This window comes from Notothenia coriiceps, unplaced genomic scaffold (assembly GCF_000735185.1).
Source record: "Notothenia coriiceps isolate Sejong01 unplaced genomic scaffold, NC01 NC01_scaffold00037246, whole genome shotgun sequence".
Taxonomy (NCBI): domain Eukaryota; kingdom Metazoa; phylum Chordata; class Actinopteri; order Perciformes; family Nototheniidae; genus Notothenia; species Notothenia coriiceps.
In genome coordinates, this window is record NW_011369947.1 from 6,014,032 (window position 1) to 6,027,111 (window position 13,080).

At 40.7% G+C, this 13,080-nt stretch overlaps 1 protein-coding gene across 1 annotated transcript; it reads right to left on the reverse strand.

Annotated features, from left to right (window-relative positions):
* Positions 1-548: 548 nt before the first annotated feature.
* Positions 549-12,745, reverse strand: lrrc75a (leucine rich repeat containing 75A; the record flags this gene model as incomplete). Its single annotated transcript, XM_010795519.1, has 6 exons — positions 12,622-12,745; positions 10,963-11,126; positions 10,566-10,669; positions 6,347-6,405; positions 2,371-2,644; positions 549-914 (listed from the first exon to the last, which is right to left on the reverse strand). Coding segments are annotated over exons 1-6 (990 nt in total), but the record flags the coding sequence as incomplete, so codon positions are not given.
* Between the last annotated feature and the right edge of the window lie 335 nt (positions 12,746-13,080).

Below are 13,080 nucleotides of genomic sequence, written 5' to 3' on the forward strand. Positions count from 1 at the left end.
ATAAAAGCCTCACGTGATATAAGTAATCAGCCTAATCTATGCTTTATCATCCTTCAGTCTATTGGTAGTTCAAAACAGACAGTTAGGATAAAACAGACGTCCTGTGGGGGATTGTCTTCTCGTGTTTCGGTCACCACAAGTCACCTGGGTTCAGCTGTGCGCTCAGATCAGTGGATGTAGTGTCCAGTGACATGCTCATATGGATGACATCGTCCGAACACTGCAGTCGGATTGACTTTGAGCTCTCTCCTCTGAGGGAGACAGTCCTCTTTTGCCTCCATCCACACAGGACTCGACACAGGAGGGGGAAACATAAGCGGAGCAGGAAGCAGCAATCAGGTCAAGTGATCCGATTGGTCCGTCACATCGTCCAAGTCTTCCTCCTCCACCCTCATTGGCTCCACGGCTCCGGAGGAGTGCTGCGACTGGCTGGAGCAGGAGAGGCTGTGCGTGTCGTCGTCATCGTCCGCCATCAGCGCCCGCCTCCCCTGCGCCTCCTTCTCCTCCCCTCTCCACCCCCCCTTTCTCCCTCTGCCCATCCCTCTCCTCTGCTCCTCCAGCGTCCACATGCTCTCGTCCTCGTCCTCCTTCCCCTGCACCTCCCGGTCAAAGTCCAGCAGCTCCTCCATCATCTCCTCAATCTCCATCTCCCCGTCCAGCTCCTCCTCCACCTCCGACCGGAGCTCGCCCATGCTCTCGGTGCGGTTGTCGTCCGTCTCCTCCTCCTCCCCGAGCCCCCTCAGCCTCTCGGGGGGCTCGCTGGCCTGACTCTCTCCGAACTCCAGGATGGTGGGGAGGTTCCCCTGCTTGGGGCAGCGCTTCCTCAGGCTGAGCAGGAAGGGCTGCGGCAGAGAGAAGATGTCCACGTTGTTGCCCAGGTCGATCCATGTCACGCTGGGGAAACTGCAGGGGTCCTGGGGTGATGAAGAACAACATACTGTATCAAAATATCCTCCTCATCATCGACCCCTCCCACCCGGGACACAAACTGTTCACCCCCCTCCCCTCTGGCAGGAGGCTCACTCCATCAGGAACAAAACCTCTCGCCACCTGAACAGTTTCTTCCCCTCTGCTACCGGCCTCATAAACAAGGTCCGGCCCCCCTACTGACACTTTACCTCAGCCACAACGCAATGTACGACATTATTTTGTATTACAGCTGATTTTGATTCCATATTGTATTCCTCTATTTCATTCCATTACAATGAAAATACTGTTATATTTTACCAAATATTTTTTCATACATATATTTTCTAGTTCTCTACCTGTGTTTTTAATTCTTAGTTCTTTATGCACCACGACACCAAGTCAAATTCCTTGCGAGTGTAAACCAACCTGGTAATAAGCCTGTTTCTGACTCTGATCGTCAGTCATCATCATCATTATAATTTCATTTTATTTGAAGTATGTTACAGTACTACTACTGAAAATCGCTAAGTAAAGTGCCCTCACTTCTAGCCTTTAAACATACTCGCCATGTAAAAATATGTTTTTATACCTAAAGTACAAGCAGACTATATTTTATTACAATATATTTATCATTTATAAAAAATTGAAGGAATATACAGTCATAAAATGATTGATATTTGTAAAAAAAAATAATAATACAATACACATTTAAATGTATCATGAATAAATACAAAATAAAAGTAAATAATACATGTATCAACAAATATTTACAATTATGACATTTATCAATACATTTTATTGTCAATTTTTCTCTCTCTCTATACAGGCGCTTGTTGGTGCATTGTTCATATTACATGATGGTGTTAATAGTGGAAAAGACTATGTTTATTTACATTTTTTAATTCTGTTAACATTTCATTTCTCTAGAAGCTTTTCTTAAGAACTCAGGCACTTCACCTGTATTTTAATCAGAAGAACCAGGAACTCAATGTGTTCCTTCAGAGGGAATTAAACTAGCAGCCAATTTACTTCCACGTGCTTACAAAGCTCTTTCTGCTGGTTCAGTAAACCACTGTGGCAAAGTTTGCTAAATGTCTGCAATTGGTCTAATAAAGCCTGTGGTGCACTTCTGTACTGTGTGTCCCCTTTCCTTCCATTCATTAGATCGGTTAAACATCAAAGTCATGCAACAGTAACATTTAAAAAACAACATGTCACAGTGTTTCTATTTCCTCCAGTGTCAAAAGTGGAACTCAAACATTGCCATCATTTGGCCAAAATGTCACGATTTTTCAGATTCTACAAACGCAAGTAATTTTAAGTCTTATATTTAGTTCCTAGGAAAAATATATAACTTCCAACAAAAAGCAAGGGGGCTCATTAACAGGGACTACACTAATACTGATACTATGCTGCTACATTGTAACCATTTGGACAAATATATTAAAATGTCTTGCTGACCTTCAGGGCGTCGGTCAGCTCCTTCAGAACAGCTCTGGTCAGCCTGTTTCCGTTCAGAGCCAGAGTCTCCAGGTGAGGCAGGGCGGCCAGCGTGGGCAGCAGCAGGAGGAAGGCCTCGTCCGTCAGATCTGTGAAGCCCAGCTCCAGGCTGCCCAGGATGGACGCGTGGCGCTGGAGGTGTGCACACAGACGCTCCATGTCCCGAGCAGCCAGAGGAATACCGGACAGATCCAACGCCCCGCTGGACAGAGGGGCCGTCAGCACCGCCTTCAAACTGGAAAGGGACACATGAGACAAAGTTAGAGCCAAAATGCTTAAATGGGCTTGCAGTGAAATGTTATGTATCGGTGGAACTAATATATAAGAGTAATTAGAACAACCCATCCTGTACGTCCTTCTACGTCATGGGCCCGCTCCTTTTTGGGTGAAATATCTGCCATCCATTGACTGGCAGTAAATACACATTCTGAGATTTCAATTAAAAAAATTAAGAATACCATGCATTTTTTATCCAACAAGGAGCCAGAATACAATGCTCAGTCAGGTAAACAATTACAGTATGTCACTTGATATTGATGATCGGCGTCCATATATGGTGAAATTAAAAGCAATAGGAGATTGATGTCCTTTCACTCTGCCAACACTTTAAGAGGGTTTTCCATGGCTTGTCAGTGTTTTATATTTCAAAGCAGCATCTAAATATACAAGTTTGACTTTCAACATTACAACTGTTTAGTCTGACGATTGACGTTAGCCTTATTAGCATCATAATGTAGCTGAGATTAAGTGTTTCCCAAAAGAAAGCCAAAGATTTCTTCTTTTACCGTCCTTTTTTTTAAGTTAAAGTATAGAAAAGTGTTACTTTGGATGTTTTTAGTTGTTGAACGTGCATTACAAAACACGGTTTTTTTCCCACTTTGCACCGGTTCCTTGTTTACATCGGAAAGTGGGCGGGGCCATAATTTCGCCAGGCATTGACTATGGTAATTAATATTCTATTTTATGAAACCTTATTGTTGAAAATATTCCTGCACACAATTGAATTTCAAAAACAGCTCAACAATCTTTTTTACACATGGGCAAATTATATCTCATATTTGTGTATAAAACATTGTGACAAGGGAACATATGTCTATAGCTAAAACACTTTTTTTACACATTCAAACAAAATGTGTGTGTCACAGTCTGCTCCATCATTCACCAGTAGTTTTCCATTCATCTGTCTCACCTGTTAACCACACACACGTTTTTGCTCACTCTCTTACTGCACCCATTAGTTTTACTGCCAGTATTTACCCTCACCAGACACACACCCGTTGCCAGATCGTACTTTGCCTTCATGCTAGTCTTTCACGCGTTTGTTATCAGATTGCCTACCCGGTTCCGACCCTGCCTGTCCCTGACCTGCCTGCTCTGCCTGTTCCCTGATCCTGCCTGTCCTTGGACTATCCTGCCTTGCCTGCTGTCTGACCCTCTTCCCGGCCCTGACTCACCTTCTGCCCGCTGTCCTCTGGTTCGTTTGCCTGCACATCATCCGGCTGTTACTGTTCTGCTGGTATCCCTCTGCTCCGGTATTATTACCAATAAAGTACATTACCAATACTCCTTGGTTTCTCGAGTGCTGCATTTGGGTCCTTCATAAGATTGTGACAGTGTGGTTGTTATTATTATAATTTGTTTTAACAATTCACATATTCAGATACATGCATGCAATTTCTTTTTTACACAGGCATCCATAATGTGATATACAAATGCAGCATAATAATGGCCCTTAATGGCTCCCATAGTTTGAAGCTATATATTGGACCAATTATGCTTATTTTTGTTCTTTTATTCTTCAAATAAATATTTTTTCTTTACGTTATATTGCATGTTTATGCCAACCATATTTCTCGTATCAGTAGATTAACATAATCATTACATATGATACAACACTAACACACATTTTGCCACCTACATATTCACGTAAAACGCGTCACTTCACACTTCTCAAGGTGACAGCACGGCAATATGGTAATGTTTCTGTTTCAATGTTGCGTCCGTTTGGCTGTTATTTACTGTCATGAAAAATGCACACAATCCATTCAATAAAAATAGGTTGCTCTGATAAAGTCACTTCCCTCTAAATGTTACACTTTGACACGACACAGTTACTAACAGTAATATACGTTACAAATTAATAATTAGAGTAATAGTTTGACGCTTGGGCCAGTTAGCTTAGCTTAGCATTACGACTGTAAACAGGGGGAAACAGCTAGCCTAGCTCTGAGGCTCACTCATTCAGATGTTAGTGTGATATCGATCTTTAAATCTAATGTTTATGTAACATACATAACGCATTTACCCTACTGTGCACTATTTTTTCAGTGTTTTCTGTTTTATTGTGTTGCACTGTTGGAGGAGCCTGTGACCTAAGATTTTCATCATCATAACTACACTGTAGCTATGTACGCATGACCAATAAAAGCCAACCTTGTATGTCATTTATCATCACTCTACTTCCAGCTGCAGAAACCCTCAGACATGCAATCCTCACTTCCAGACTGGAGTATTGTAACACCATCCTCTATGGTATTGTTTGGGGTCATTTTGTGAAATAGGCTACCCCCTCTGCCTTCGCTCATCAGAAGCCAATCTCCTGTCCATTCCTACACAGACCAAGTACAGAGTCTTTCCATCACTGCCCCCTCCCTCCAGAACTTACTCCCAAAACAAATCAGTGACTTGACCGACCTCCTTCAAAACACTGACCAAAACTCCCCTTTTTAGTCTGGCTTTTATTGTGTGATTAATGTTGTGTCCCAAAGTAACATTTTCTTATGTGAGCTTGATTTTATTTTTGACTTTCATTTTTTAACACATTTAAAACAATCTTTGTAAAGCGTCATTAAGCATTTTTAAAAGCACTTCATAAATACAATGTATTATTATATTGTTATTAATATTATTATGAATATTATTATGTATATTTGCCTTAGATGCTAGTGCTGTTGATCGATAAAACATTTAATCACGTTTATCCCAATAGTGGTCGGTGATTATCGATAATTAATCACAAGTTTAAAATACTAGTATTTATAGTATTAAAACAAATACATGAGTGGTGTTTCTGACTTTCATGACTTTTTGTATTATTGGGATGAAGTCAGACAGTTTCCAACACAACGCTAAAGCATCAACAGAGCTGTTGTCATGGAGATCTGCTGTGATCACCCTCTGTATAAGGTAATACACAGGGTATGTGCTCATATGGTAGAATTATTGGTGCAGCTAGCAGTTAAGATTAGGTTAAGATTTATAGATAATCGCAAGAGCGTTAACGCGTTAATGATGGCAGCCCTGTTAGATACAAAATGCAGGTTTTGTAACAAATATTTATTTTAAACCAATTCTTTCCCAAAACCTAGCAAAGTTCTTTTGGAAGCCAAAACCAAACCAAGTTGTAATTCATTGACGTCACTAAAGTGTAAAAAATGTAAAACCAAAGGGCTACCAATGCTTTAAAAAAACACAAAGGGGCCCTGACCAAGCTGCCTTGTTTGTTGATTTGGGAGTGAGAACATATTGATTCTTCAGGTATATCAGTAACTTCAAACCAAAACCTGAAAAGAGAGCTGCAGCTCCAAATAAAGCCCTGTGTGAACCTTACTGTGGAGGTAAAGAGCTAACTCTAGAGACCACAATGCATGATGTAATGTGCACAAGTATGCACTGTACCTGCCAGCTAATGGAAACTACCTTAACACACACACACACACACACACACACACACACACACACACACACACACACACACACACACACACACACACACACACACACACACACACACACACACACACACACACACACACACACTTACTTTGGGGTATTTAGGGCTTAAGAAACTGATATTTGGAGAATAAAAAATGACTGTGCTGCAGAGAAAAAACTTAAAAGCTCTGCAAACACATGGTCCAAGCTAAAAATATCCCACAGGGCGCTTGGATTTGGCTGGGAATTGAGGGAGTGGGGCACAAAGGACTGATCTGGGGTCTGGTCCATAAAAAATAACATCCACAAATAACACGCATGCAACCGAGTTTTAGATATACAGTACATAAACACATAAAGTAGGCTGCTTCATTCGGGATTATACGACAAGTATTAAATCGGCTTCAACTATTAATTGAAAGAGATATGAGCTGCAGCAGAGGTCTATAGCTCTGATCAGAACAAAGCTGGCCAATGTCACTGTTGTACAGACTGTGGGATTCAACTATTATCATAACGACAGCTGAATATATTTATCTATTCGTGTACCGGGGAGACTCCAGAGGATTCTAGGCCAGAGCAGCATAGAGCATAACAGAGAGGTCAAACTGAGCCTTCCACAAATGTTTTAACCACTCTCCCAAGGGTTACGCAGAATTATCTGCCACAATTTATTTTCGGTTTGAATTTAGCGAGAAAAATATGCAACTAGCTGTCAATCTAGCAGCTTCCGCTCATCACATTGATCCTGAAACCACTGAAAGGATTGGCTTAACATTTGATACAAACAGTTATGGTTACCAAAGGATTAATTCTTAATTCTTTGGTGATTTTCTGTCTTTCTTGGCATCACCATGAGGTTAAAATTTTTGGCTTTTAAGTTAAATGTTTGACAACTACCAGAAGGATTGGCTTAACATTTTTTAAAAACGTTCATGGTTCTCAGAGGATGAATCCTGACCTTTTCTATCATCACCATGAGGTTGACATTTGTGGTTTCGATAGAAATGTCTTAACAACTACTGGCTAGATAGGTTTCACATTTTGCGCAGGGTAATTCCTAAACACCTGGGTGATCCAAATACTTGTCCTTAGCATCTACATAAGGTTGGTATTTATGGTTTCAAGAGAAAGGTCTCGAAAACGACTGGATGGATTGGCTCCGCATTTTGTACAAACCTTCAAGGTTTACAGAGAATGAATCTCAAATTGATTCTATGACTTTTTCCCAGCATCACAATGAAGTTTGTGGTGTGAGGTGAAATGTGTGAAAACTACTGTATGAATTGGCTTCACGTGTTGTACAAACATTCATAGTTCCCAGAGGATGAATTGTAAATACTTTGGTGATTCTCTTACTTTTTCCCAGCGTCATCATGAGGTTAACATTTGTTAAATCTCACGCCACTATTGGATAGATTGTCATGAAATGTGTCACAGACATTCATGATCAACTCAGGAAGAACTTGTTGATAGTTATCTATCTAGCACCTTTACAGAAACTGATAACATTCCCATCAGACTAAGCTGCACTTTGTGTACTTCAGTCTATACTTAATGTATAAAGTCTATAACTAAAACTAAACCCTTTGCCAGTACATTTTGTGAGCAAATGCAAATGAAAAAAAAATACCTTGAGCGGCTGATGAAGCAACCTCTGCCTCTCTGGGAAAGTAGTGTAAAAAGACTTCCCGCAGAGGCCCTGGAGGCTTTGGACCAACTTTACTCTATGCAGCCCATTAGTGAAAGTGTGCTAATTAGTTAACACCATAAAACAGCAATGCCCTTGGCTTTGTGTGACACGTGGTTTGAGACCACTGCATGCCACAAACATGCAGAATTGTTTTTTCCCATACTTTACCCCTTACTCCAGAAACAATCACACATCCTCAGTTTAGGGCATAAACAAGAATATGTAAAAGTAGTAGTGTGCATATAAGAAGCAGATACGACTCTTATCATGAGGTTTTTGGCTTCAGACCAGAATCCCACGCTACAGAGAGAGACACACTCACGCTCCAAACCAAGGTCACCCAACCCTGTTTGGACAATAACCAACAGGGAGGTGGGACAGAGGGCTATGTGTACTGTATGTCATCTGAGACAGACAGGGATATCAACTGTGACTCATTATTTTTAGACTTTGGATATGATCATAGGTTAAAAATGTAGTTGCAGTTTCTGTGAATGTCATGCTTTCTATTGTAGCATAGCACATCTGACAATCTGGGCTTGCATGTTGGTGTACTACACAAAGAGCTGGCTGTAAACAGGGCAGAGGCTGTGTGCCACAATATGCAATAAAAAACCTTATTGACGTCCTAAAACTCAAATAAAATTGGCATATTCCACATAATTCTAAAAATGCTACATTCAGAATAAGGCCCTGTTCAGAATATCCAAAGGAAATATGCTGTTGACGTGACCATATTGAGTTATTTATATTGTCATATTCGGAATGACAGCAGTGTGCATGTAAACGTAATAACTGTTTGGTATCTGCTGTATTTTCATGGAGGGAACAACAATAAGAAATATATACTGTATGAAACCAAAAAAAAGTTTTAATTTAAGCCCAACTTTACCATGCTGATAGTTTGATGACTGTTACACATCTAATTATGATATTGACAATATGATGGTGTGAATCACAAGTAACTCCTCCAGTTATCCCCAGTCTGTATGAAGCCACAGGGACCTCATCTTATATCATATCTCTGGAACAGCATTTTGGTTTCAGCTTTCCCTGGGTGTGTCACCATGATGCTTTACTACCTCCATCCTTCTCTGTCTGGCCCTGTATCTCTCTATACCAGGGGTGGGGAACCTCCGGCCTCCGGCCCGTATACGGCCCGCGAGACCATTTGGTACGGCCCTCGAGGTAATTTATAAACACACGCAAAAAAGAAAAGAAAAAAAAGAAATCTAGACCGCAAAATAATTAAACAAGCTTGTTTTTCCTGGCCTGGTCGGGGTCCTTGAACACAACCGGAGCCTAACGTGTCATCACGTGGTATATGTCTCGTCTCACAGGAGTGTAGTTCTAACGGAGAGCACCAGAACGCGGCTCCGGGCCGGGACTTCACAAATTGCAATACCCATAAGGAGCTGTACACATGCCGCAGTTTTTGCGTGGCTGTGTCTTTAGTTGAAAGCCCAGTGGCGATCTGTTCATCTGTCATACTGATCATACAGTCAATAACGTTGTTGTTATTAGCATCTGGTTAGCTAGCTATGCTAACGAATATAAGAAGCTTTTTCTCCAACCAGTGAGGTAAAGGCACATCTTTATGATCATTATAGTTATAGAAAAATAAGAGAATAAAGTAAACAGGTATACAATACTAATATGACAGTAAAAAAAAGTTGTTATAAATAAACAAGAATACAGTTTAAAAGGGAAGTGATTTGTAAAATATTCATAAAGAAAAAAATCTGTTTACAGTTCTGTTTCATATGGGTGTTGAGAGATGTATCCATAGATCTCTTCATGTTGCTCTCAAAGTGCACCAGATTGATGCTTTTAACTTCAACATTTAAACAAAATCTTCCTGGTGGTGCATGCCCCCAAACCCACCGAGGTGAGGTTAGATCCGCCCCCCCCCCACTTAAATCATGTCCACATGGATATGAAACTAAATACATTTGCACACATCTTGTGTCCATATCTTTCTGTTTTGGTGGTCATGCCACGGTGCATGAATGCGCGGGTCATGGTCAAATATCTGGATTAAGAGGTTGCTTTTTTCTTTGCACAGCATGAAAGAAAGGCGAAATGAATGGGCTGTGATTTGAGTTTTTTAAGTCAGACGTTGAGTTCAATAATTTGTACGGCCCTCGAACTGAGACTGCCAAGGCACACNCGTTGTCGCTTGCCGGCGGGGGGGGGCTGAAACTCGACCAACAACCAATCACATGAATCTCCCGCCCCAGACACTCAAGCACACGGTTTGATTGGCTAGAGCTTGCACTGGCATATAATTCGATTGGCTGACGCCTCCGTCGAGGCGGCAAAGTAGAACATTGCTCAACTTTTGCAGCGAGCACCGCGAGAGAAGCTACGCTTTGCTCCCACAATGCAGTTCGGCGAATCGTGACGTCACCCCATTCAAAGTGAATGGGCAGAAGCGTGTGTAGGGGCCGTTAGAGTGAAAGCGTGTGTCACACACCAGATGCGTGAGAGTTGGTAACCCTGCATAACCCCCAACAACTGAACTGTTTTCGTTCTTACAATTGGTACATATGAAATAAATGATACTGTGTGTTAACTAGTGAGCCTCTGGTGGGCTGGTAGGAGGATTGGTCAGATTTGAAAACGGACAGTATAGTAGTAGCATCATATTTACCATAAATAGATGATGTGTTCTAAATATTGGCAAATAGACAAACTATTCTTGAATGTAAGTTATGCAAATGTAGTATGTATGTGTGTGTGTGTTTACCTTGCAGAGTGAATGACCTTCATACATGTGGAAGCGGCCCTGCATGCACACACATGTCTTCCCCTTCAGCTCCCCGAAAACCAGCCGCCCTGCGTGACCCTGCACTGCAGCACAGAGTGGGGGTTCAGGTGAGACACAGGTACAGTGATGCTAGTTAACCCACACATGATATACAGTACATCAACTTGTAACCAGGCAACTGTGATGCTATTAACTTACCAGTTGCACAGAAAGTACTGACAGTCTCAGAAGTTATACATACAAAATCTGGCTCTTCATGAATAAATAAACATCTCTTCAAAAATGACACTTAATTTACAGGTATAGATGGATTCGATTTGTGTTAAGCAGTTCATCCAGAGGATGTAAACACTATATAACAGTAAATCAGCAGTACCTGTGCTCTGGGGGAAGCCCGGTATGTCAGAGTAGGCAAAGGAGTCCTGACACTTGAGCGAGTCAGCGAGCACCCCCAGGCCCGATCCGCAGATGATCGCCACCTTGGGGCGGTGGTTCGTCTGGGACTTCAGCCAATCAGCTGTCTTCTGGTAGTCGTCATGACTGCAGGAACAGTTTATTGTTAAGGGTCAATGAGATTAGAAGCTGTGTTGTTAAACATTACAACAGAGGCAAGAAAAACATGCTTATATCACTGGAAGACTCATAGCACACACACACACACACACACACACACACACACACACACACACACACACACACACACACACACACACACACACACACACACACACAATATGTGCAATTCAAATCCATGCCTTACGAGTCATTGCATGTTTACATTTGAACTGTCCCTTATATTTTACTATTACATATTATTTGATGTTCTACAAAAGCCAGCCAAGCATTTAACACGATTCTCCTTATGGAACCAGAGTGATATAAGCATCATAAACCTTGAATACACCTAACCAGTGAGCAGCATGTAAATATGGTAAATATACAGTTTAATGAAGAATACAGTTTTGAAGTCCTCTTTCTTTCTTTCATGTAAAATACAGAGAACATAACTAAGTAAACAAAAGCAGTCACTACATTGTGCACATTAGGACAGTAAGAAAGGTGCACTACTTATTACTGCAAGAGCAGCTGGTGGTAAGGACCTCAGACAACTTCCATTTAAAACAGGCTATAGGGACAAGTGCCATCAGTTTGAAGTCCTGATCCCTCGTCAGTGAGTTAACTAATATAATTTACTGTTGGATTTTAGTTTCAAAATAATTTTCTTTTTTAATTTCTTGTAAAATATAAAATATTTATAACAAATCATCTTGAACTCAGGAGGTTTTCTAGCGTAAAATAAAAAAACTAACACATATTACATCTTGGTTACATCATCATATAAAATCACCAATACTTTAACTTTACAAGTCACACAGGTTAGGAGGTGTATCTCTGCAGTTTTTAATAACAGCTGGATTTATATAATCTGGTAAAGAGTGAGTTTGTTTAATGTTTAAACTGACAGCAATAATTATTAGGTATTTGGATACAATGCAATGTGCAACTGAAGAGTCACAAACACACATAGTTATAATTTTAAGATCATCTATAACATAATTACTTAGTGCTGTACCCCAAAGGCAACCAGTATTTACAAAAGAGCATGATTTGTTTCTCCTTTCCTCTAAAATGCCCACTTCTTACTACCAATTTCCCTTTTTTCTTGTTTTCCTTCAATGAGTTTACAGTTAAGGAAATATTTCTGATTCATAAAGCATAATTACAGCTGTAATAAGGTCCGTCTAACAATAACAATAACAAGTCACCCAAGGATAAATCTGAGGGACCATAAGCGCATTAACAGAGAATTAGTAGAAAAAAACAAACATATTATGAGGCTTTTTATCCAACTTTCCCCTCCTTTGTACATTTGCTTGTGAATTACTGAATGGAAATACTATTTGTTGAACTACTCATATAAAATTACGAGTGGTCACAATCCAAACATTTTAGTAAACAATGAGTGTTGTGTTTTGAGAGACAACAGCACAGCAATAAATAGTTGAAATAAGATGTAAATAAAGTGTTTTCTTACCTGATCTGTTCTTTGCTGTTCATGATGACAGACGGTAAAGGATATTCAGCAGAATGATGAGTGTGGGATTATTTAAGGAGCCTCTTTCACTGACAGTGAGTGTGTTTGTGTGTAAAAGTGTGTGTGTGTGGCTAGGAAAGTCAGAGTGTTTCCAGCTGATGCTGAGCGGTTAGATATTCACCAGTCACATGCTGCTGATTGGTCAATAATTCGCCCATTCATCAGCAGCAGCCAATGGAGATACAGCGGTGAAGAAACATGCGTGTGTGTGTGTGTGTGTGTGTGTGTGTGTGTGTGTGTGTGTGTGTGTGTGTGTGTGTGTGTGTGTGTGTGTGTGTGTGTGTTTGTTTGTGCGTTAAGTCGGTTTAGAAAGGAATCTTAACACACACACACATTCTTGCACACTTTCGTGCACAATAGTACTTTATGATACTTCTACTCCATCGAAATAGTGTACTT